Source organism: Rattus rattus, chromosome 10 (assembly GCF_011064425.1).
Source record: "Rattus rattus isolate New Zealand chromosome 10, Rrattus_CSIRO_v1, whole genome shotgun sequence".
NCBI lineage: Eukaryota > Metazoa > Chordata > Mammalia > Rodentia > Muridae > Rattus > Rattus rattus.
Window position 1 is genome coordinate 55,740,181 of NC_046163.1, and position 27,125 is coordinate 55,767,305.

The window sequence follows — 27,125 nt, forward strand, 5'->3', positions numbered from 1 at the left end:
CAAGCTTCCAGCATAAGAAGATGTTTGTATATCTTCAGTTTTACACAAAAGGTGGGCAGGACAGGTGTGGCTGAAGTTCTGGGAAAAAGTAGACGATGACATCCCAAAGTTTTCCAGTTCAGACGTATATTTCACCTTAGTTTCCCCATTTTAGCCTAAGCAGCTATCTGCTATCCTGTTTTTCAACTCAGGAACATTCTCTATGACTGTGAAAAGAATAAACCTTGATCTTGTAAGTCTATAGGTTGAGTTCAAACTAACTATCCATCACAAAATATGTAGGTCTAACTAGAAGCCCCCACCTGTTAGTTTCTCAATCAAACCCGTTTCAATCATCTCTGACTCCTACCTTCCTTAGTATCTGGGGTCTCCAAATGCTGAAGTGCTTGGGAACTTCAGAAAAACAGTATTGTACTTTATATGGCTAGCACTGTGCCTTAAGGCTATGTTTACTCACTGGAGTCCATCACTGCCTGTCCACCAGCATTATTTTTTTAAAGAATAGAAATTTATTTCTGTCTTCTGTAGTAATCTCTTCTTATCTCATTCTTTTTCTTCCATTTTGGTAGGGATTGGAGAAAGGAAAGGAGATAAATGTTTGTTAATATTATATGTTTAACTGTTATTCAGACCTGCCAGAAAGTGCCTCTAAAAATCAGGACACAGAGTGTAGGGCTCATTTACAAGAGTGGAAATTACTCAAAGTATTATAGTATCACAACTTTTCATCAGATTCTATCTACACATAGATACAGAAAGGACAGTTGTTGCATGTACTAGGAGAAGAATAAGAGTATGATGTTTAATGACAAAAAAAAAACCCCTAAGTTCTATTAATTCCTAGGGAATGGTTGAACTACAATAAAACTAATAAATGTCAGTGAACTAACCCACTTTAAAAAGGCGAACTATACATGTGTATGCATATAAACTTATCTATTCAAAGACTCTTTCATCAGAGATCACCTTCCTGCATTTATCTTCTTAGTTACCCACAACTTTCTAGCACATATCATGGTTTACTTCCTTCATAACACTTACCATCACATGAAATGTTCCTGTTAATTACTTGTTTATTGTCTCTATCCTCCTATTACAGAGTAGGCACCTGGGACACATTCCAACAGTAACTACACACACAGTAATAAGAATATGATAGGAAAGAACTCAATAAACATTCAGTAATTAATAAATAAATTAAGTGGCCAGGTACTAGCAGGCTTAGGCAAAGGAGTGCCTGAGCAACATAACGAGTGTTAGACGGGAAGGGATGGGAGAGGAAGGCACAGGGCATGGAGTGGGTTCTGGGTTTCAAATCAGACGTGTTGAATGAGAGTGCTGTTCGTACTCCTAGTCATTATTTATAAGGATAGAAAACTTGCTATCTGTTAACCAAATAACACCTCCTCTACATGCACGTGGCTACAGGAAGGGAGGAAGGTGGTCCTTAAGAATCTCTAGAGAAGGGGAGAGAAGGAAGGAGGGGAAGGACGCAGAGAGCCTTTGATGATATTTTGAGGAGGTAGAAATAAAGAGAGGAAAAGCTTAACTATTTCTTTATAACAGCAACGGCTCATTCCAGGGTCTAAAAGAATTGTACTGTCACACCTGTAACTATGTTTTTTTTTTTTTTATTAACTTGAATATTTCTTATATACATTTGAGTATTATTCCCTTTCCGGTTTCGGGCAAACATCCCCTCCCCCTCCCCTTCCTTATGGGTGTTCCCTCCCGACCCCCTCCCCCATTGCCGCCCCATCCGCAACAGTCTAGTTCACTGGGGTTCAGTATTAGCAGGACCCAGGGCTTCCCTTCCACTGGTGCTCTTACTAGGATATTCATTGCTACCTATGAGGTCAGAGTCCAGGGTCAGTCCATGTATAGTCTTTAGGTAGTGGCTTAGTCCCTGGAAGCTCTGGTGGCTTGTCATTGTTGTACATATAGGGTCTCGAGCCCCTTCAAGCTCTTCCAGTTCTTTCTCTGATTCCTTCAACGGGGGTCCTATTCTCAGTTCAGAGGTTTGCTGCTGACATTCGCCTCTGTATTTGCTGTATTCTGGCTGTGTCTCTCAGGAGCGATCTACACTTCTGCACTTCTTTGCTTCATCCATCTTGTCTAATTGGGTGGCTGTATATATATGAGCCACATGTGGGGCAGGCTCTGAATGGATGTTCCTTCAGTCTCTGTTTTAATCTTTGCCTCTCTCTTCCCTGCCAAGGGTATTCTTGTTCCCCTTTTAAAGAAGGAGTGAAGCATTCACATTTTGATCCTCCGTCTTGAGTTTCATTTGTTCTAGACATCTAGGGTAATTCAGGCATTTGGGCTAATAGCCACTTATCAATGAGTGCATACCATGTATGTCTTTCTGTGATTGGGTTAGCTCACTCAGGATGATATTTTCCAGTTCCAACCATTTGCCTACAAATTTCATAAACTCGTTGTTTTTGATAGCTGAGTAATATTCCATTGTGTAGATATACCACATTTTCTGTATCCATTCCTCTGTTGAAGGGCATCTGGGTTCTTTCCAGCTTCTGGCTATTATAAATAAGGCTGCGATGAACATAGTGGAGCACGTGTCTTTTTTATATGTTGGGGCATCTTTTGGGTATATGCCCAAGAGAGGGATAGCTGGATCCTCAGGCAGTTTAATGTCCAATTTTCTGAGGAACCTCCAGACTGATTTCCAGAATGGTTGTACCAGTCTGCAATCCCACCAACAATGGAGGAGTGTTCCTCTTTCTCCACATCCTCGCCAGCATTTGCTGTCACCTGAGTTTTTGATCCTAGCCATTCTCACTGGTGTGAGGTGAAATCTCAGGGTTGTTTTGATTTGCATTTCCTGATGACTAAAGATGTTGAACATTTCTTTAGGTGTTTCTCAGCCATTCGGCATTCCTCAGCTGTGAATTCTTTGTTTAGCTCTGAACCCCATTTTTTAATAGGGTTATTTGTCTCCCTCGGTCTAACTTTTGAGTTCTTTGTATATTTTGGATATAAGGCCTCTATCTGTTGTAGGATTGGTAAAGATCTTTTCCCAATCTGTTGGTTGCCGCTTTGTCCTAACCACAGTGTCCTTTGCCTTACAGAAGCTTTGCAGTTTTATGAGATCCCATTTTTCCATTCTTGATCTTAGAGCATACGCATTGGTGTTTTGTTCAGGAAATTTTTCCAGTGCCCATGTGTTCCAGATGCTTCCTAGTTTTTCTTCTATTAGTTTGAGGTGTCTGGTTTGATGTGGAGGTCCTTGATCCACTTGGACTTAAGCTTTGTACAGGGTGATAAGCATGGATCGATCTGCATTCTTATACATGTTGACCTCCAGTTGAACCAGCACCATTTGCTGAAAATGCTATCTTTTTCCATTGGATGGATTTGGCCCTTTGTCAAAAATCAAGTGACCATAGGTGTGTGGGTTCATTTCTGGGTCTTCAATTCTGTTCCATTGGTCTATCTGTCTGTCTCTGTACCAATACCATGCAGTTTTATCACTATTGCTCTGTAATACTGCTTGAGTTCAGGGATAGTGATTCCCCTGAAGTCCTTTTTTTTGTTGAGGATAGTTTTAGCTATCCTGGGTTTTTTGTTATTCCAGATGAATTTGCAAATTGTTCTGTCTAACTCTTTGAAGAATTGGATTGGTATTTTGATGGGGATTGCATTGAATCTGTAGATCGCTTTTGGTAAAATGGCCATTTTTACTATATTAATCCTGCCAATCCATGAGCATGGGAGATCTTTCCACCTTCTGAGGTCTTCTTCAATTTCTTTCTTCAGTGTCTTGAAGTTCTTATTGTACAGATCTTTTACTTGCTTGGTTAAAGTCACACGAGGTATTTTATATTATTTGGGTCTATTATGAAGGGTGTCGTTTCCTAATTTCTTTCTCGGCTTGTTTCTCTTTTGTGTAGAGGAAGGCTACTGATTTATTTGAGTTAATTTTATACCCAGCCACTTTGCTGAAGTTGTTTATCAGCTTTAGTAGTTCTCTGGTGGAACTTTTTGGCCACTTAAATATACTATCATATCATCTGCAAATAGTGATATTTTGACTTCTTCTTTTCCGATCTGTATCCCCTTGATCTCCTTTTGTTGTCTGATTGCTCTGGCTAGAACTTCAAGAACTATATTGAATAAGTAGGGAGAGAGTGGGCAGCCTTGTCTAGTCCCTGATTTTAGTGGGATTGCTTCAAGTTTCTCTCCATTTAGTTTAATGTTAGCAACTGGTTTGCTGTATATGGCTTTTACTATGTTTAGGTATGGGCCTTGGATTCCTATTCTTTCCAGGACTTTTATCATGAAGGGGTGTTGAATTTTGTCAAATGCTTTCTCAGCATCTAATGAAATGATCATGTGGTTTTGTTCTTGAAGTTTGTTTATATAATGGATCGCGTTGATGGTTTTCCGTATATTAAACCATCCCTGCATGCCTGGGATGAAGCCTACTTGATCATGGTGGATGATTGTTTTGATGTGCTCTTGGATTCGGTTTGCCAGAATTTTGTTGAGTATTTTTGCGTCAATGTTCATAAGGGAAATTGGTCTGAAGTTCTCTTTCTTTGTTGGGTCTTTGTGTGGTTTAGGTATAAGAGTAATTGTGGCTTCATAGAAGGAATTCGGTAGTGCTCCATCTGTTTCAATTTTGTGGAATAGTTTGGATAATATTGGTATGAGGTCTTCTATGAAGGTCTGATAGAATTCTGCACTAAACCTGCCTGGACCTGGGCTCTTTTTTTGGTTGGGAGGCCTTTAATGACTGCTTCTATTTCCTTAGGAGTTATGGGGTTGTTTAACTGGTTTATCTGTTCCTGATTTAACTTCGGTACCTGGTATCTGTCTAGGAAATTGTCCATTTCCTGTAGATTTTCAAGTTTTGTTGAATATAGGCTTTTATAGTAAGATCTGATGATTTTTTGAATTTCCTCTGAATCTGTAGTTATGTCTCCCTTTTCATTTCTGATTTTGTTAATTTGGACACACTCTCTGTGTCCTCTCGTTAGTCTGGCTAGGGGTTTATCTATCTTGTTGATTTTCTCAAAGAACCAACTTTTGGTTCTGTTGATTCTTTCTATGGTCCTTTTTGTTTCTACTTGGTTGATTTCAGCTCTGAGTTTGATTATTTCCTGCCTTCTACTCTTCCTGGGTGTATTTGCTTCTTTTTGTTCTAGAGCTTTTAGGTGTGCTGTCAAGCTGCTGACATATGCTCTTTCCTGTTTCTTTCTGCAGGCACTCAGCGCTATGAGTTTTCCTCTTAGCACAGCTTTCATTGTGTCCCATAAGTTTGGGTATGTTGTACCTTCATTTTCATTAAATTCTAAAAAGTTTTTAATTTCTTTCTTTATTTCTTCCTTGACCAGGTTATCATTGAGTAGAGCATTGTTCAGTTTCCACGTATATGTGGGCATTCTTCCCTTATTGTTATTGAAGACCAGCTTTAGGCCGTGGTGGTCCGATAGCACGCATGGGATTATTTCTATCTTTCTGTATCTGTTGAGGCCTGTTTTTTGACCAATTATATGGTCAATTTTGGAGAAAGTACCATGAGGAGCTGAGAAGAAGGTATATCCTTTTGCTTTAGGGTAGAACGTTCTATAAATATCCGTTAAGTCCATTTGGCTCATGACTTCTCTTAGTCTGTCTACGTCTCTGTTTAATTTCTGTTTCCATGATCTGTCCATTGATGAGAGTGGGGTGTTGAAATCTCCTACTATTATTGTGTGAGGTGCAATGTGTGTTTGAGCTTTAGTAAGGTTTCTTTTACGTATGTAGGTGCCCTTGTATTTGGGGCATAGATATTTCGGATTGAGAGTTCATCTTGTTGGATTTTTCCTTTGATGAATATAAAGTGTCCTTCCTTATCTTTTTTGATGACTTTTAGTTGGAAATTGATTTTATTTGATATTAGAATGGCTACTCCAGCTTGCTTCTTCTGACCATTTGCTTGGAAAGTTGTTTCCCAGCCTTTCACTCTGAGGTAGTGTCTGTCTTTGTCTCTGAGGTGTGTTTCCTGTAGGCAGCAGAATGCAGGGTCCTCGTTGCGTATACAGTTTGTTAATCTATGTCTTTTTATTGGGGAGTTGAGGCCATTGATGTTGAGAGATATTAAGGAATAGTGATTATTGCTTCCTGTTATATTCATATTTGGATGTGAGGTTGTGTTTGTGTGCTTTTCTTCTCTTTGTTTTGTTGCCAAGACGATTAGATTCTTGCCTCTTCTTGGGTATAGCTTGCCTCCTTATGTTGGGCTTTACCATTTATTATCCTTTGTAGTGCTGGATTTGTAGAAAGATATTGTATAAATTTGGTTTTGTCATGGAATATCTTGGTTTCTCCATCTATGTTAATTGAGAGTTTTGCAGGATACAGTAGCCTGGGCTGGCATTTGTGTTCTCTTAGGGTCTGTATGACATCAGTCCAGGATCTTCTGGCCTTCATAGTTTCTGGCGAAAGTCTGGTGTGATTCTGATAGGTCTGCCTTTATATGTTACTTGACCTTTTTCTCTTACTGCTTTTAATATTCTTTCTTTATTTTGAGCGTTAGTGTTTTGACTATTATGTGACGGAGGTGTTTCTTTTTCTGGTCCAATCTATTTGGAGTTCTGTAGGCTTCTTGTATGCTTATGGGTATCTCTTTTTTAGGTTAGGAAGTTTTCTTCTATGATTTTGTTGAAGATATTTACTGGTCCTTTGAGCTGGGAGTCTTCACTCTCTTCTATACCTATTATCCTTAGGTTTGATCTTCTCATTGAGTCCTGGATTTCCTGTATGTTTTGGACCAGTAGCTTTTTCCGCTTTTACATTATCTTTGACAGTTGAGTCAATGATTTCTATGGAATCTTCTGCTCCTGAGATTCTCTCTTCCATCTCTTGTATTCTGTTGGTGAAGCTTGTATCTACAGCTCCTTGTCTCTTCTTTTGGTTTTCTATATCCAGGGTTATTTCCATGTGTTCTTTCTTGATTGCTTCTATTTCCATTTTTAATTCCTTCAACTGTTTGTTTGTGTTTTCCTGGAATTCTTTCAGGGATTTTTGCGATTCCTCTCTGTAGGCTTCTACTTGTTCTCTAAGGGAGTTCTTCACGTCTTTCTTGAAGTCCTCCAGCATCATGATCAAATCTGATTTTGAAACTAGATCTTGCTTTTCTGGTGTGTTTGGATATTCCATGTTTGTTTTGGTGGGAGAATTGGGCTCCGATGATGCCATGTAGTCTTGGTTTCTGTTGCTTGGGTTCCTGCGCTTGCCTCTCGCCATCAGATTATCTCTAGTGTTACTTTGTTCTGCTAATTCTGACAGTGGCTAGACTGTCCTATAAGCCTGTGTGTCAGGAGTGCTGTAGACCTGTTTTACTGTTTTCTTTCAGCCAGTTATGGGGACAGAGTGTTCTGCTTTTGTGTGTGTAGTTTTGTCCCTCTACAGGTCTTCAGCTGTTCCTGTGGGCCTGTGTCTTGAGTTCACCAGGCAGGTCACTTGCAGCAGAAAAGTTGGTCTTACCTGTGGTCCCGAGGTTCGAGTTCGCTCGCGGGGTGCTGCCCACGGGCTCTCCGCGGTGGCAGCAACCGGGAAGATCTGCGCCGCCTCTTCCGAGCCTCCGGCACCAGGGTTCCAGATGGCCTCCGTGTTTTCCTCTGAATCAGCAATGTGTGTAGAGAGCAGTCTCTTCTGGTTTCGCAGGCGTGTCTGCCTCTCTGAAGGTTTAGCTCTCCTTCCCACGGGATTTGGGTGCAGAGAACTGTTTATCCGGTCTGTTTCCTTCAGGTTCCGGCGGTGTCTCAGGCAGGGCTCCTGCCTCACCTGGGCCCTCTCCCACGGGAGCCCAGAGGCCTTATACAGTTTCCTCTTGGGCCAGGGATGTGGGCAGGGGTGGGCAGTGTTGGTGGTCTCTTCTGCTCTGCAGCCTCAGGAGTGCCCACCTGACCAGGCGGTAAGGTATCTCTCCCACCTGTAACTATGTTTTTTCACAAGTGTTTTAGACATGTTTTTTTCAAAAATTATTTCCTTTTCCTTTTATTTTGGGGTAGCCTAAGGTGGGAAAGACTTGGGGTTTTGAGCAAACATTCACTGTATAACCTACGCTGGTCTCCCACACACGTGAACCTTCTTGATTTTAGTTAAATTAGGTATATGAAGAAGCTGGGAATTTTAGTTTCTTTCTAATTTAATTAATGATTTAATGTTGTATATGATTTTTTTCTACTATCTCAAAATTCTTCAAACTTTTGTCCCATTCAGAAATTTCAAGATAGTCCTGCAGTTCTACTGTGGCAAAACAAAACCACCTACTGCTAAAATCTATACTGATTCCCTAATCACTGCCTGAACAACTACTCCAGGAGTTATCACCTTCAGTGCTATCAAGTTGTAATCTACAGCTTCATTTAGTGGATAAGAGAAGTTCATCAAGGAGGTTCAAAACTTCAATCTCTTAGTAAGTTGCCCTGTACTGTAGTCTCGGGTTCTACTTGGGTTCCATTTACTTCCAAAGTGTCTTCTCACATGGTTGAAAGCCGAGGTTGGTTTTTGACTTACTGTTTTATTTTTACTTATATTGCTATGGTAAAACAACATAAAAAAAAAAAGGGCAAATTATGGGAGAAGAGGTTTCTTTTAGCATACAATCCATTGTGTGTAGAAGTCACCGTGCAGAATCCTTCAGAGTACTAACCCTTCAGAGCACCAATCCTCCCCCCGGAGCCCTTTCCCCAGCAGTTCCAGGCTGTTCCCATTTGACAACTAAAGAGCCATCACATGGATATTCGTATTCATGACAGGACTCAAGGGGACTCCAACTTTACACAGTTCAGGAGAGTCCTTTTCCAAGTTGTCTGCCTTTGCCCACAAACAAACAAACAAAAAGTAAGTTTCTGAGAATCGTGTTGTTTTCTTAGTATCAGGAATCATGTAAACAATCACCAGCAGTTTCTCATTTGTGTACTTTGAAAGCACATTTGTTGTCACTGAAACATTAAAGCAACAAGCAGAACATAGAGAGAACAAGCAAAGAGCTGAAACATATTAACAAGCCTGACTACGTAAGGATTCTGTCTTAGGACTCGAAGCAGCACTAACTACCCATTTCTATTCTACATTCTAAGTGTAAAGGGGAGGGCGCTTTGCTTTGCTTAATGTTAGCTGAGTTCTCTGTATTATCAACAGACACTAACCATATATATATATGTATTTAAAAACTATCCTGAACAATTCCTCTAATTAAAAATCAGTTCTAGGAGCTAGGGAGACATCTCAGTCAGTAAAGTGCTTAGAGAGCAAGCATAAGGACCTGAGTTCAAATCCTCAGAACCCACGTAATAAGCTGGCATGGTAGCACATTCTATAACCCTAGCACCAAGAAGATGGATGCAAGAGACCTTGAAGTTCGCTGGTCAGCCAGCCTAGCCAAATCAATAAGCTTCAGGTTGAGTGAAAGAACCTATTTTAAAATATAAAGGTGAAAAGCAATCTAGGAAACATGCCTGAAATATACCTCTGGCTTCCACATGCATGTATAACTGCATGTATATCTTACACTAACAAGTACATAGAACACATCACATACACACAAAACTGTTATATTTGCATTAAAAAAATGTTTAAACTCCTATCAATGCCCAAAAGTGATCATTTCTGAGGAGGAAACAGGGTGTAAAGAAATTACCATCAAAAACTATGCATTACTTGAACCTTCTCTAAGAGAAATTTGTATGTTATTTAACTAAACAAAATACTTTCTTAATCAAAATCATAAAACAGATTACAAATTTCATGACAACTATGGCCTCACTGGCAGGGGAAGTTTAGTCTATTAAACTACATAGTTATGTGTGTGGAGGTGCATGTCTCGCAACAACACAGAAGACTCAGAGTCCAAGGACAGCCTCTGCCATAGAAAGACCCTGTCTTAAAGAGAAAAGTAACAATTCTAAAGTTTTATATGACAAAAATATACCACTAAGTTAGAAGACATACTCAACACAGAAAATATTTGCAACAAAAGTGCTTATTACTCCTTGCACCTGGGTTACGTCTTTAAAACCTGTAATGGAACCTAGCAGCAGGTATGTTATTGCATTGAATGGAGATAGTCACGGTCCAGTCTGACACTCAAGGAAAATCAGTTATTTGAAGGTGTGAACACTATGGGGATGGGGCCATGAGCGCACCTGACCCTCTATCTGCCATATCCACTACATTATTAGAGCTCCCACCCTCTGTCTTACCTTAAACCTTATAACATTAAGTTCTGAAGTACCTTTTCTGGGTCTTCTTGACATACCAAAGAATTTATTTAGAAAAAATGATTAATAAGATAAAATATTCTGAAGGTACAAAAAACACTTACAGAAAAATAACAGTAAGACTAAGGAGTCATGACATAAAAACTAAAAATTAAAAAGCAATGTAATAGCAAAAACTAAAAATATTAATATGCAATGGCTAAAAATCAAACAACGTGTTAAGAAAACAAAAATTATACCACTGACATGGTTCATCTGTAAAAGCACTAAGCAGATATTCCTGATGCAGAGGTCAATCCCTATGACCCACATTGTAGGAGAGAAGAACTTTATGACACTCTATTCCCAACTCCATACATATGTCACGGTGGGCACACATCAAACAAAAGCAAACAAATAAATGTGATTGTTGTTTTAAAAAATAAAATAGAAACTTTACACCACCACGGTGCTAGAACTATAAATTACAAATATCTATAAAGCAAATTGACACAGATAAATGTTGCATGATCAAAATATAATAAAAATTCTGTTAAAGGATAAAGAAACAGGGAAAATACCTCTAGATTTCAACTTATTAACAGCACCATGGCAGAGTGATGGGTTATGGGATACATAAATAGTCACACACTGTCCTTCCCTGTACTGACCAAGTCTGCAGAATCATTCACATCTAAGTATCCTGTTATAAGAGAAATACTAACAAATTGAGATGTTTCCATAGTAGACACTAATATTATGTATATTATGGATTGTGTGACTAGAAGTTAGTCACACAGTAACTAAAGAACTGAAAAAATATTTTAAAATAATGTGAGAGGAAAGACACTACAGCAATTTAAAACAGTTCAATGCCTATAAAGTGGAAAAACAGAACTTGTCACATTGCTCAGGAAAACAAAATAAAGAATTGCTAAACTGTAACACATATATGCTTCTCAAAACAATAATAAATCGAAAAATGAATATTTGCAAGTAGTCACCATCCTTTGTCATCAGGAAATGTAAATTAAAACTTTTGAGATTCCACCTAACCCCAGTCAAAATGGCTATCATGGAGAAATCAGGCTAGAGACACGACTCAGAGGTTAGAAGCACTTGCTCTTGCAGAGAACTCAGGTTTGGTTCCCAGAACCCAAATCGCAGGCAGATCACAATCTATAATTCCAGTTCCAAGGGAATCTAAGTGCCCTCCTCTGGCCTCCACAGGCACTGCCCACTCATGGTGGCCATACACGCATGCAGGCAAAACACAAATATATATAAAATAAGTCGGTTTTTCAAAAGTGAAAAAAACCAATACAGTTACAGCCTGGGAAAAGCACTGATAAGACTGCCAGCTTGCATGACCATTGTGGAAATCTATTGTGAAAGTTCCTCAAAACAAATAAGCAAACAAAAAAAAGAGATACATAAAATTGTGTGTGTGTGTTTGTATATTAGTGAATATGGTATGAATGTACAAGTTAACACTGGAGACAGAAAGCAAAGGAAACCAAATGTAAGGGTGTGAGGAGAGAGAACAGTGGTGCATGTGAAGGATATGTGTATGTGTGTGAATGTGCATATATATGCAAAGAAGCTTGAACTTTTTTAAAACTAATAAAACAAAATTAGATATACCCTACAACCCAGGTATACAACTCCTGTGTAGAAACAGTAAAAACTTAAACACAAAGATACCAACACATGCTTCTTTACTGTGCCCCTCTCCTCTAGGCAGTGTGGGAGACAGAGGATGGGGACCTCTGAATATAGGAGAAGCTCTGAGGAGGAAGAGATAGAGGAGAGAGGAGCATAAGTAACAACACATGACATAAAACTAAAATGGGGTCCTATTTGGGGGAAGGAATAAGTAAGAAAGGGACACAAAAGATGTCAGAAGGTAAGTGGCAGAAGAGAAGATGACAAAAGAATGAAGTATAATAACATATACATATAAAACTGCCATGATACAATATATTACTTTGTATGAAACTTTAAAATTAAAAAATATCATTAATGTATTAATGTGTTTTATAATAGAGTATAATATTCTAATATAACAAATTTACAACAATTAAAAACAGGCTTTATTTATATAGTGATATTTCACTTACAAATATAAAATTAATAAACACTAGAAAAGATTCTTCATAGTCTTGTAATATTAGAATTAAAGACTTCAGAAGCAGAGCTGGCAAAATGGTTCAATAAGTAAAAGACTGAGAACCTAAGTTTGATCCCCAGGACCCACACTGTAGGAGAAAAACCTACTCCCAAAACTTAAAATGTGTTAATTTATTTTTAAAAACTTAGAAGTATACTATAAGTACTATATGAAGTAGAGCAAATAGTATCCATGATATGCATGCATGCATACATACATACACAATGTCTCTAGCCTGTCTCTAGCATGTGTGTGTGTATCAATCTTCCATGATTATAAACACTACTATACTCCCACTCTAGTGTACCACTTTGCTAAGTTATAATATTGACCAATTCTAGAACCATTCTGCTCAGTCTCCTCCTAATTCCTCTCTTGTTAGTTCCATTGTACTGCATACTTAACAGAGCACAGGTGTCCTAGTACTGCCCTGATAAAGACACTCTGCAGAATAGAGATTGTTTTTATACCTTTGATCTAGTGCTTTTGCCCCTTCCCTGCCCTGAAATCTCTGGTCCCTGGGAACTTCTAGAGGATTTTTTATTCATTCATTAAATACTGATTGACAGGGTGCAATATTGAAGTAACTAACAAACAGCTCCTAATCTTGAGAAGTCTTCAACAGGAAGATGTATAGAATGACCAAATACAAAGCTCTAAGAAGGCAAAGATCAGGCAGGCTTGTTGGAATCTAACAAGAGCAAACTTTCTGTAAGCTATGGAAAAGTACTGAAATGATACTAAAATTTAGCCTTGAAGGAGATTTTTACTGATAAAGTGCCAACCAGAAACTAGCATAGGTTAAAATACAAAAGTACAATTGCAGAAGTGTGTATGTAGCACAAGAGGTAATTCAGAATGCTAACAAGCAGTTAAAGAAGGTCTCTGCTGCAAACAAGAGAAGCTGTAAAGACAGTCACTCAAGAGAAGGCACGAGCTCAACAGGTACAGCTCTGTGTTGTCCACTAGGATGTAAGCAGCGACTGACATAAAAACAGGAGAGTCCACAAGAAATACACTCTCACCTTTTCCACTATTAGGGGGCTGTAAGTCTTCATGTCCAACAGTTCCAACCTCCCCTACTTGGTATTAATAATTTCTGTAAGCATTCTACTAGACAGCAAATAACAAAGCTTGCATTTTATATTTATATTTTAAAACACATACCTAGCAGGTTCTAGTATAGGAGTGGTAGAATAATTTACAACAAACTAACCTATCTACATATAAAATTTGTAATTCTGTATAAAATAATTCTATAAAAACTACTTAAAGAACATGTAAAGAGATGGAACGTTTTAAAGTGCATGTTGATTAAAAAGGATTTATTCCAGAATGACAATTCACACATCCATATATTGAAAGAAAAAGGAAAAGGAAATGCTCATTTCAATAATAACAATAAAATATTTCAGGAAAACTAGAAAACCAATTCATGAAATTTAGCACACCAGAAAGAAGGGAATACAGCCTGATGAATAGTAGAAATGGAAAAGTAACAGTTAACAGAAAATTTGTGGTAAAAATACACATTATCTTGTTAAACATTGTATCAGAGATCCTACCCAATAAAATATGACCACAAAAGAGAATTGAAAGACATGCAGGAATGTCCAACCTTTACATATTGCAACATGATTTTGTCATCTACAAAATTCACATGCAAACTAATTCACAAATTAGATAACAAAAAATCCTCAATATTTTAACCAAGATTGCAATGTTGGCAGTGTTTACAGCTATACTTGGCCACAAGCTGTCTATGCCCTATTTGCAGAAATGGAGAAAAGAAGAATTCTGGTTCTTTTTTACTTGACCTTTTAAATAGAAAATCTTTAAGCTAACGTAAAGAAATACAGAGATACATCTCCCTGGTAAAGTATTTGCCTTGTACATACAGAAAACAAACTAACATTTATAAGTAAACTGCAAGTCAGTAAACACAACTTCACTCCTAACTGGAAACATCTAAGTATACATCTGTGTCACAGCAACTTCACAGTTCCTTAACTCCATGAAACTTAACTGTGAAAGCTTATCACTTGATCGTATTTTATATTAGGTTCTCTTGCTTACAATTTTAAAAATAATTGTATGAAAACTGTAAAAAAAATTAAAAACTAAATTCCATATTACAAATACGTTAATTAAATCTCTAATTTTCACAGCCAATAGGAAATGTTAATTTAAATTGGTTGTGAGCTCACATGCAATCCCAGGAAGCAAAGTGAGGAGGATCACAGTTCAAAGCCAGCCTCACTGTAGTACAAATACAAGGCCAGTCCTGGTTACATGAGACCTGTCTAAAAAACTAAGTAAAAAACTGTAAGCTAACTAATTCACTACTTCAACCATTGCAGCATACTTCTCTAACCTAACACATGGCTTACACAGTCACTGCCACTGCTATTTACCCTCTATGAAGAAATGCTGCTGCTAGGTCGTAAACAGGACAGCAAGTTGCTGTTTTCTTTCTTCCTATCCACTTTATAATTTATTTCTAAAGTGATTTCATAAATAAAGCATGAACAAAGGAACACAAATACAAAGTAAAGAAAAATGAAATACTCTTAATCTTTTGCACCTAAAAAAATGTTTTGCTTTCCACAACAAACTATGTAATTTTACTATATCAACAACAGCATAAATCATAACAAAACCTGCTTAAAATCCTTATGTTGCTACAGTGTATTTTGCATAACAGGACTTAGGTCCTATAAAATAATTTATAGACAAAACTGTTTCCTTACCAAATCTAATTTAACAAAATCACTTCATATAATGCAAGACAAGTATTCTATTGACAAACATGATGAATATTATAAATAAAAGATAAACAAAAAAAATAGCTATTTGAAGACACTCCTGGTTACAACAGAGTAGCAATAGAAGGGTCAATTTGTTAGATACTAAAACAGTAAAACAGGTATAACAAATTCACACCAGTATCATTTTGTCAATGAAAATGTTTTCAATAAGTTATCTCAAATTTGTTTTAATTTTCCAAGCTACTAGACATTAGAACCTAATATGTTATCAAAGAACTGACTTTCTACATTCATAAATTACTACTCAGTGATAGTTGGGGTGTGATAAGGACACCCAAACATCTTTTGTGGTGTTAGATTTGGGGGCAGGTTGCAGATGTGGTAAAAGCTTTGGGAGTAACACGAAATCCTTAGGGTAACTGGTACCATGTTCCTCCTGAGTAATTCTCCTAAGACTATTTTAGTTCACACAAGAGAACACTTATAAAAAAGCAACCACTGCCCCCCTCTTTTCCTCTCTCTGTCTTCTGTCTCCAAAGGTGATGGCTTGCACTCCCACAGAGGTATCAACACCCACAAGACAGGGAACTTTCAAGAAAGCGGAGTACAAGTTGACATACCCTTGAGCCTCCAAACTACTAACTAAACTAAAAATACCTCTTCTTTTTTACAAGTATCCTATTTCAGATATTTCATCACAGTATTAAAAAGTAGGCAAAATATTTGGGAATTTAAAAAATGGTATTATTAAACTTTTACAAGAAGTTATTACTGTACTTTATTTAATTTTATCATGTAAATCTTGTAAACTTGTTGAATTTCCCATTTTATTAATGTACCATATTCCTATATTACCAGTAGATAGAATAAACTTATAAAACTGGAAACAAAGCTCTACAGCTAGCTTAAAAGGTCTGGCGTCACCCAGAACATATAATAGACTACTTTTTGAACAATACAGTAAGCATTGCTACATATACAGGTGCTCACTGTGCTAACACAGAGCTAGTCTGGCATGTGCTCCTTAAGTCCACCACAGAGAAACATGCAGGTATTAGCTTAGCCCATCCTTAGTAGTAACTGTCATTCACACTAGTGATGCTATGTTTGTGTGTCATCTAAATCACCATCTTCGACTGCTATAAGAAAGGACACAAGAAGTTAATTTCATTATTGATAAACCTCTAACAAATGAGATTAAGAAAGCATTTATCCTACATAAATATCAGTATTTATCTCCTTTTCTTCATTGTCTGGGAAAGCATTTATTCAAAAATTGACTTACATGAAAAGTGCAAATAAGTGCAGAAAGGAGCTAGATTATCAAGAACTGATTCAAATGCATAAGCTTGAGAAATGAGATTAATACTCAAACTAGGAACTGTATCATGGCTTTTTCAGTGGTTGGAAGGTGAGCTCTACCACCAAACAACCACAGAGCAACTCTCCACAACAACTTTAACTTCGTCCTAACTTTTTATACTTTACTCACTAGAGTAAGTAATTTTACTATCTTCTTTCTGCACTCAGACCTAATAATGCTTAAACCACACTATGAAAGAGACAGATATTTCCAAACAAATACACCAGAGGTGATAATTATCTGACCAGGATAAAAAAAAGTGCATTGAGGAGAAGAAATTCTTGGAGTCAGAGAAAAACCATAGTTTACTGTGTGAAATGCGTTTGACTGAAACATTAAATTATTACTCAAACGATACTGAAATTATCTAAAAGAACTAATAGCGGAGGGTGCCAAAATGTATTTACTCTAGTGTTTCAACTAATGCTTTTAAGAATACAGTTAATTACCATCACAAAATCTAACTGAACAAACCTAAAATGGTAAAAAAACAGAGAGCGCGCTGCCAATCACCCAGTCCTCTCATAACTGTACAAAGTACCATGAGGCACCTAGAGAAACTGCCACCAAGAAAGAACTCAATCAACTAACCAAAACACCTAAAAAGAAGGGAGACTTCAAATACAATCCAGGGTTCTAAACTATTTTAAGAAAGCAACTATAAACTACAGAGAAGTCCTAGAAATATAAAGTAACAGTGGAAGTAACAAACTAGAAGAAAAAGTAAAGAAAATGTCCAAGAAAAAGTTCCTCCCCTCCCTCCTAGAAAGACATAGAAAATAAAGAAATTTTTTACATCTCAGATCAATTTAGATGCTCTAGGATATAAGAAAATACACAAGAGAAAAAATAACCAAAGACATAAAAAACACTATAGAAGACAGACCTAAACTTTCATATTCAAATTGTCCACTAAAACTTTAAACACAATCAACAAAATTAGACTGCAAGTCATCCTCTTTTAATTTCATAATTCCAAAGATACAGAAGCATCAACAGGTTCCAAGAGAACAAAATGGGTTTCCTACAAAGAAATAACTAGTGTGCATCACACCTCTCCTCAGTAAAACTAGTCACTAAACAGAGCAATGCAACTCTCAAAGTTCTGAACGAAAGCAATTTAAATGTGAACTATGTACACAGTCAAGAAATGTACCAGACATGAAAGTCAAAAGGGCAGATTTAAATATTGCACTGACAAGCACCCATAGACATTCTTCCTGAAAACAAGGATCAGCTCAGGAGACACTCTGAAGAAAATGACATGAGATCCAAGAAAGCATGCAACTTGATAGAGAATTACATTGGTATTTGTAGGCATCACATCCAAAAAGCAGTGCACTAGTACTTCAAACTGTGAAAAAAAAAAAAGCTAATCAATAAAGCCTATGTCCTTCAACCAGCAGCCGAAAACTTGACCATCAGAATGTTCAAGGGAAAGCCACATTGTGGCCAATACCTACAATTCCAAACTTGGGAGACTAAGGTAGGAGGAACACAAGTTGAAGGTCTGCCTAGGATATATAATCAGACTTTGTCTGAAAAGTCAAAATAGGAAAGAAAATCAAAAAGAAAGAGAAGAAGCGAGAAAAAACAATCATGCAAACTATAGAAGACATGCTATTGAGAACTGAGGTATAAGAAAATTCCTTTTCTATTTAGGAAACCATTGTATCTGTAGCATTAAATAATCGTAATGTTACTCACTGCTTTTCAGAATCAACAGGTTTAACTCCCATAAGCCTTGGCAACGTACAATAAATATTACAGATGGTACAATCCATGAAGGGAGTGTTGGGAATAAACACAGTTTACAAAAAGCAACTTTAGAAATAAAGTTCTCAAAAGTGACCATCTCACATCAAAATTTTAGCCATAAAGCCAACCTCTCCCCCCAAAAAGGAGGAAAAGGTGAAGAGGACTTCAAAGCTATTTCATTTTCATAACAGAAACCCAGATTATGTGAAAACAACTATCTGAAAATAAAGTGGTGTGTTGTATGCACAAAATAAAGTCTACAATAGCTGTCTTTAAAGAGAGGAACCAGCTGAAGGGGTGAAGTGTAGCAGGATTTTATATTTCATTTCATACCCTTGAGTACTACTCATATTATGTTCAGATGGTTATTATTCAGATACAGGAGGCGGGGGGAGAGCTTCTCTGATCAACATAGGAACAACAAAATTCCTTCTGTACCACTCTCTGTGTTTTCTATGGCATATTATGGACTAAATCTTAACCTTCCACTGTGGCACTTCAGAAAAGATGCAATTTCATACTCAGGAACCACCCTAAGCCCTTAGACACCATGAATATACAGAGAGCCAGACTCATTATTTCATTTGAGTCTCACAATGATCTTACAAAAGCAGATTTTAGGAACTAATAAAGGAGATTTTTAAAGTTTTAAGTGACTTTCATTTTCCTCTCCTTCACTGAGAGAGAGAGAGAGAGAGAGAGAGAGAGAGAGAGAGAGAGAAAGAGAGAACATAAACTAGTTAAGAAAGAAAACAAAAAACACAATATTAAATTCTGAAAATGCTTTCCAAATACATGAGAATAAAGTAAAAGACAAATTTAACAACATAAATGGTCAGTCACTCTGGAAAATAAATTGGCAGCTTTATCAATTTAAACAGGAACTTAACATATAACCTGCAACTTATCATAGGTTATTACCCAATACAAATGGAAACATATTATAAAAAGGCATGTACTCAATGTTCATAGAAACTTTACTCACAATATCCAGAGACAAATCAAATTTCTACCAAGTATTAAAAAGACAAAGCCAGGAGTGGTAACTCAGGCCTATTGTCCCAGCACTCCAGAGACTTAGAGAGGGGGGTCAGGTTGAATAACGACCTGAGCTTCATACTCAATCTAACTGCAACTTGGGTATAAAGTGAAATTCTGTTTCAAAAAGAAAATTAGTTAAAAACAAATAAATGAAGAATTGTATTTCCAGAAGTAGTTCTACTTTTCACATAAACTATATGGATAAAGCAGAAAAGTAAGAACAGGAAAGAAACCAGATACAAAGGACTGTGGATCTTATGAGTCCATTGGATAACAGCAGACAACACATCAGGTGATTGCCAAAGCTGAAGAGAAGCACTGAACTAAAAGCGACATGGAAAGAACTTTCTAGAGTGATAGAAATGTTCTACTTCAGGACTGTAGTGTCTGTTACTAATATAAATATTAGGCACAGCCCATTACAATGTTATTTGGAATATTTATTGAATGGAAATTATACCTTGATAAAGTCTATTTAAAATTCCATAATGCATAATTCCATTTAACAACTGACAGCAGCTCTTTACAATAGGCACTAATGAAGACCTTCAAAGAAATAAAAACCAGTGTTTAAGAGGTAACTTTCAACTATCAAATAGGACCTAAAAGAATCCTTCATTCCACTGAGTTAGACCATGTAGTTAGACAGGTAGAGTGGCCCAGCAACTAGCCTAAAGTCCAGATTGCTAAACACAGATAAAGTAAGGAGGTGGTCACTCACAATGTATGCTAAGTTTTATAGCACTTATTTAGTATTAAAAATAATGCCCTTATGAATGCACAAGAAATAATAATAAAAGTAAATCATGTAAACAAAACATATAAAATTAAACAAACAAAGAAAAGTCCTGTCCACATTTGGACTTTTAATTTACCTAATTTATGGACCTGCTTAGTTTAGCAGTTTAAATGTAAGCCCTCACCTTAAGATGTTAAGCCTGTATGCTACCATAAAAATGGACACAATGCTGTATTTTTATCTAAATATTACTATTTATTATATAACCCGAGTCCTTTTCTATGTTAAATATTCTGTGAAGTCTATTAAATCTGAGGACATTGCAGAAAAATACATTACCAACATGCATGCATGCATGCAACAATCTAATGTCATACTCAAAGCTGTAAGAAGACAGAATCAGAGGCAGTCCCTAAGTAAGAGAACTGCTAGCACACACGCACGGTGAGCCTTATTCTGGTCCTATCAGACAGCACATGCGACTTGACATAAGAGTGCCAGCGCCCGCGCCCACGCTGCTCGGCACTTTCACCAACCGCACTGCCCAGTTCCGCTGAGCACTTAACTTACCCCTCTTCTGAACCCAGCCTTCTTTAACGATGGTAACATCGCTCATGATGGCTCCCTCTGAGCCCCCAACTTGGAGAAATGGTGCTCTGCAGGGTCAGCTTTAGGAGCTGGGTTCTTTGTTGTTGCTGCGGCTGCCCTTCCCACTCTCTAGTGATGACTCAGCCTGGAAGGAAGTATTGAAGAAAAATGTCTTTTTTTTTTCCATTCTTGAACTCACATAGCAATAACAAACAACTAAGTCTTTGTAAATGTCTTCAATTGGCCTGACCACACATAAAGTCTAGCTTTTCAAACATGGAGGATTATTAAATAGTTCTAGGAGTACACTGCTCTGGTCTTGTGCAGAGGCTAAACGAGAGTGAAACATTTACCCTAAGTGACTGAAATTAAATGTTCTAACAAAATCACTGTCAGATCTACAAAAAATACAGAAAGCATGTTTTGTACTGTATACTTGAGATGAAGAGGAGAAAATGAAAGTTGAGTAGCCCAAACCCCTTTAATTGCAAAAAGAGTTATGTCAAAGTACTTATAAGTAGTTTTAGTTGCTTTGCTTTATATAAAATACAATGTGGCAAGAAACTAACATTTATACAATCTGCCTTGTTCTAAAAATATTTTAGGTAGATTACATTAAGCATACAACATTAAGTCATTTATTTCCTTAGGTAGATAAAGGAAGTGGAAGACAGGGAATATGAAAGTAGAAAAGACATGCCAACACTGTTCATATGTCATTCTCTGATAATCTTCACAACTTTGTTAGGACACTATTAACTTATTTCACACAACTGAGAAACTGGGGCTTATAGGGAATGAGTAATTATAGATTTCAAGACAGTTAAGTTGCATAGCCAAAATCTGAATTAAGAGTGCCTGACTCCAAAATTGGCACTCTTCACTTCAAAACTCTTTATGTGAAAAGTGAGTCAAAAATTTGGAATGAAATATTTTAGGAAAATTGCAAATTCAAAACATGATAGATAGGCTTCAGTATTAATGTCTGTAATACAAAAAAGAAGAGAACTACTCAGAGGAAATACTGTGTTTCCTAAGATAGTAACTAGAAATTTATCCTTTAAATGTTTAGGTCTTTAACATGGTAACTTTGCAAAAAGGCTTCTTTAAAGCATCCTTACACATACAGCAATAAGCTTAATGAACTGTACTATTATTGTCCCTATCAACCTAAGAGGGGAAATGCTGCCATAAACCTTTGTGAAAGTGCTTCCACACTTGCAGAAGTATGGAGCAGATACACCAGTGTAAAGTGACACACAACATAAACTTTAAGTAACCAGACCAAAAAAAAAATAAAATAGGTACATAGACTAACTATATTCTTCTATAACATTGGACTTTGATAAATAGTGCATAGCATTAAATTCAAGGTTGGATTCCCAGATAGTATTGAACTAGATTACAAGTCCTCTTCCAATACAAATTATACGCAAAGCCTACCCACTTATCAATGAGTGGCCAAAACTAGACATCCTCTACACAGTCTGACAAAGGCTAGCGGCTCCACTGAAGACGCCCTATCATGGGCTATTCAAATATGTCATGCACAATACATAAAGGCAGGGACAAAACTACTCAAAATCAATCATGGGGATGTGTTGCTGCAGAATAAGGAGATACTGTAATCTGGGTCTCTTTCCAAAATTATGATTGTTTGATAGTGTTGAACTAAAAGACATTAAAGAAAATAAGTCCTTTGTTCAAGTAAGTTAGGGAGATTTTTACAATTTCTGTCCCCATGAAACATCTTTACTAACATTAAATATTTTAAAATAAGAGACAATTGGAGTTGGGGATTTAGCTCAGTGTCGTAGAGCGCCTGGGTTCGGTCCTCAGCTCCAAAAAAAAAAAAAAAAAAAGAGAGAGACAATTTACCAATAAGTCCCACACTGAATACTGACAGGAAGCAGCCACATTATTTAAAAATTCTATCCACTTCAATTAAAAACAATACAAACAGGAAAAAATAAAATATTTTATTTTGATTGACATCATATCCTGAAAAACCCAACTGATTACCTATTATAGAGCTAGAAAACTCAAAATGCTAACTCCACATAGTATATAAGGAATTGTTAAGTTAAATACTGGAAAAGACTAGTGCAAATATCATCATCATGGCTGCATTGAGCTCTTCTTGTTGGTACTACTTTCACAAATGAGCTCCATCTCTCTAGTAAGATTGCTCTCTCCCCCTCCCTCCTCTCTCTATTCCTTCCCCCCCCCATGGTAAAGCAAGCTCCACCCTCCTTCCATGTAAGAGTATATAAGCTGAAGGAAAAAGAACCTGTATCATTCTTGGGAGTAAAGGTAGAATAAATAGATATATCCAAGAGATACTTCCAATTAAAGTAAATTATATTGGAATGTCCTTATGAAGAACACTAAGATAATGCAAGTCTTCCAGAAATTGAACCAGATTGATCCAAATCAATTAATCTTATTTTATAGTGGACCTGTTCCTGAAAAACGAGAGAGAGAGAGAAAAGAAGAGAAGAGAAGAGAAGAGAAGAGAAGAGGAGGAGAGGAGGGGAAGGAGGGGAGGGAGGGAGGGAGGAGAAGAGAGGGAGGGAGGGAAGGAGGGAGGGAGGGAAGGAGGGAAGGAGGGAAGGAGGGAAGGAGGGAAGGAGGGAAGGAGGGAAGGAGGGAAGGAGGGAAGGAGGGAAGGAGGGAAGGAGGGAAGGAGGGAAGGAGGGAAGGAGGGAAGGAGGGAAGGAGGGAGGGAGGGAAGGAGGGAAGGAGGGAAGGAGGGAGGGAGGGAGGGAGGAGAAGGAAGGAAGGAAGGAGAGAGAGAGGGAAGGAGAAAAGGAGGGAGAGAGGAAAGGAGGGAGGGAAGGAGGGAAGGGAGAGAAGAAAGGAGGGAAGAAGGAGGGAAGGAGGAGGAGGGAAGGAGGGAAGGAGGGAAGGAGGGAAGGAGGGAAGGAGGGAGGGAAGGAGGGAAGGAGGGAAGGAGGGAAGGAGGGAAGGAGGGAAGGAGGGAAGGAGGGAAGGAGGGAGGGAGGGATGAAAGGAGGGAGGGAGGGAGGGAGAAAGGGAGGGAGGGAGGGAGATCAATGCATTAAATTAAAACAACAAACTTTATCAAGGTCACTGAACCTACTATTAAGGGTAGTCTTATTCCACTGTATCTTAAACAGTTACTAAATTCTATCCATAATCACAATTTTCAGCTTTAAAAATTGTTCCTGTGTCTAATGGCTAAAACAGTACCATCTTGAAACAAAACCTTAAAATGTAATCATTAGACTAACAGTAAATGTCGTCTTGTATATGGTAAAGCAATGCTATTGGCTCCTATGCAGTACACACACCTCTAAGTGGCAACGCTCCTGCTCCAGTCATCTACATTCTCCTATTCAGTCACCAACAGTTACATAAACATCAGTTCACAAGATGAGCTAACATGCTGCCACCTGTTTCTAAAGGTAAAGTTTCACCTTCCTTCCTTACTAACTTCTATACAAAAAATGATCTCTCTAGTGAGTTAACATAAAATTTGGCTTATTTTTAAGTCTACAGCATTAAATATTTCAGTGCTACATAATCTAATTGTTATCATGCTTATTAAAAAAGTTACACACAAAATTCATAGTGGATTCAATAGTAAAGATATTTTCATTCATGATACACTATTATAGAATTTGATGATAATAACTTCATTTGAATATCATTTTATAAAGTACAAAACACTTCCCATATTTAATTCCATTGAATCACAACATAAATTATTAAAGCAATGACTGTGTCTGGCACTTATTCAACTAATAGAGAATTAGTGAATAAGCAGATAAATGAACAAAGATGTAAAAGCTTTAGATACTAAAGAATAAACTAAGCAAACAAGTTTAGGAAGTCAACAGCAAGAATGACATGACTCCATGTTTTAAACAAAACTAAACTTAAACATTATGGAAGTATTATATCTAAATAATTAAAATTTCCATATATTAAATCATGTTCCCTATGGCCTTCCATAGGCTTCTGCAAAGAGTAGATTACATTAAAACTACTCTATTTTTTCTTGACATTTTAAACCACTTTTTGTTGAGATCATCCATTTTCAAATCCAACTAAAAGAAACCTCATTGCTACCCAAAATTACTCATTATGGGAAGAAAAAGGAAAGAAGTATTTTCTTACTGATGCTTTAAAGAATTTTCAAAAGACTTTTGTTTACTTCAGCAATGTACCCATCATGCAATTTAAACCAATAATAAAGAATCAAACACGTTTCAGGATATCAGTCAAAACAATATGATGCTTACTCAGTAAGTTAATACCTTCAGTTTTAGTTCTGAGACAAGAACTAAAAAAGCATCTGAAATATTTTTCAAGTTTATTATGTATTTGCTATCCAAGATCTTTCACTTATATTACCTTGACTCTTAATTATGAACCTAAGAAAATTGTAGCTAAAAGCAAAGACAATATTTCCCAGTTACCATATGTAGGGACATTCAGTAAGATCAACCACCTGTAATTAAAGTAATCAGCTTCATCTGCTTTATATGAAATACGAAGTCTCAAATGTAATTATCGAAATGTTTTGAAGTAAACCAAAAATAAATATAACTAAAGTATCAACAAATCTATCACAAGTGAAATAACATAAAATTAAAATGAGGTTGAAAAGCACCCTTTCATACAAGTGAGAAGTTCATGTTAGTAACTTCCTAAATGTTAATTACCTCGGCAGGGGGAGGGGTGTCTCTGAGACACGTAGGCCATACTATCCTAGAACTCACTACAGAACCTAAAATGTCCTTGAACCTGTCTCAATTCCCCAAGTGCTGGGGTTACAGACATGACCCACCAAACATGGCTTCCTATATACTTATTTCTAAATTAAAAACCAAAATAACTTTAAACTATAGATACTCTTTGGTTCTATGCTACAATTTTATAGTCTTTATTTATGATAGAAAAAATTGAATTAATAAAGGAAACTAATTCGAACTCAATTGATATATTAAAATATAAATGATGACCAGGAGGAACTACTTTAGGTTCTATGATAGTTTTAGATTTCTATAACTAAAAGAAAAACTAGGCCAGGCTGGCAGGCCATGACTGTAATCCCACTAGTGTGGAGGCTGAGGCAGGAGGGTTTCTGGTCTATATACTAGGTTCAAGGTTAGTATGAGCCACTTGGTGAGACCAAGGGTCAAAATGAAAGCAGGAAAAGAAGGGAGTTGGGAAGGGGACTCTGACATACAAGACCCTGGCTTTAATCCCCCCTCCAAAAAGACTAATTTATATGCCATGACAAATACACAAGGCTATATCAAGCTTTCAAAAGGATTTGTGGGGAAAAGATCACACTGACATGGAAACAACATTCAAGACAGCTTGTCTCTCAAATACTTCTGAGGTAATCTGTCCTTACTAGGTGTTGTTACCCTATTCACAGTGCCTCTCTTCACAACACAGTAGTAACACCTTGGGCAATTATTTTTCTAAAGCCTGGAAATTTTAGGCAAACTATCAGAACTTTCAAATCTGAAAGTCAGCTAACTCCTAAAAACCACTAAAATATATCTACAAAACCTCAAAGCATTTCCACTTCTTCTTCTCTTAGAGCATCAATGCACAATCTCAACCCACACATCCATTATCCAAAAGCATGTACTAGGTCATATATGTAACATTCTGATGTGAAACACTGGGGAAATGCTTATCCTCAGCTTCACATAAACCAACAGACAAGCTGGTGATGAAAGAGTCCCTCATTTCTAGTGTAGAATGTTACATAGCTGTATATGCAGTTGAGGACTACAGAACACTGGCTCAGCTAGCCATGTAATTCATTATACACAAAAAAATTCCAAAATCTGCCTCAGGTACCTCTTAAACTATAAACAAAAATGCTTAATTCACACACATAAAAACTAAATGCCAACAATTACTGACAGATTTCCCCCCCTCCAACACAGCCCCCAGGATTAGAATCCCTAATAAAGTTCATCTCAAAGTTTCCTTTATGGGGTTGGGGATTTAGCTCCGTGGTACAGCGTTTGCCTAGCAAGTGCAAGGCCCTGGGTTCGGTCCCCAGCACCGGAAAAAAAAAGAAAAAAAAGTTTCCTTTAAAAAGAGCACCAGACAGACCAAAAAATTTAGATAACTGTTCCCAACTCTGCCTCAATTTCTGTAGCTGTGAAGAAAATGCTTGATAGCTCTTTCAGAGTCAATAAATTTTAAGATTCCTTAATTGAAATTTCAAATTCATATAGAAGTATTATAGATGACAATCATGATTATATATAGCTCCTATCCTAAAATTCTAATATACAGTTAATACAAAAACAACAGGTAGTCACTCAACTCAGACCAAATCTGAGCTAAATTCCATTATTGTCTAAATTCTACCTTCCTTTCTGCCAAATCCCCCAGACACCAAGTATAGTCAGAGGCTTTCTTATTTAATATAGAAGAGACAAATTCTCATCTGAACATTTTCTGTTTTCTTCTAGTAAGCCCTTTCACC

General features: G+C 37.1%; 1 protein-coding gene across 4 annotated transcripts in view; it reads right to left on the reverse strand.

Moving 5' to 3' along the window:
- Akt3 (AKT serine/threonine kinase 3) overlaps window positions 1-27,125 on the reverse strand; it is a 281,481-nt gene that overhangs the window by 250,660 nt on the left and 3,696 nt on the right. For 3 of the 4 annotated variants that reach the window (XM_032915105.1, XM_032915106.1, XM_032915102.1), the window contains exon 2: window positions 20,621-20,783. In XM_032915105.1, the coding sequence (XP_032770996.1) occupies window positions 20,621-20,666 (46 nt within the window). In that variant the 5' untranslated portion in view covers window positions 20,667-20,783. Of the gene's footprint in view, window positions 1-20,620; window positions 20,784-22,928; window positions 23,051-27,125 lie in introns of those variants that run through there. The other variant, XM_032915104.1, reaches the window with a different exon arrangement.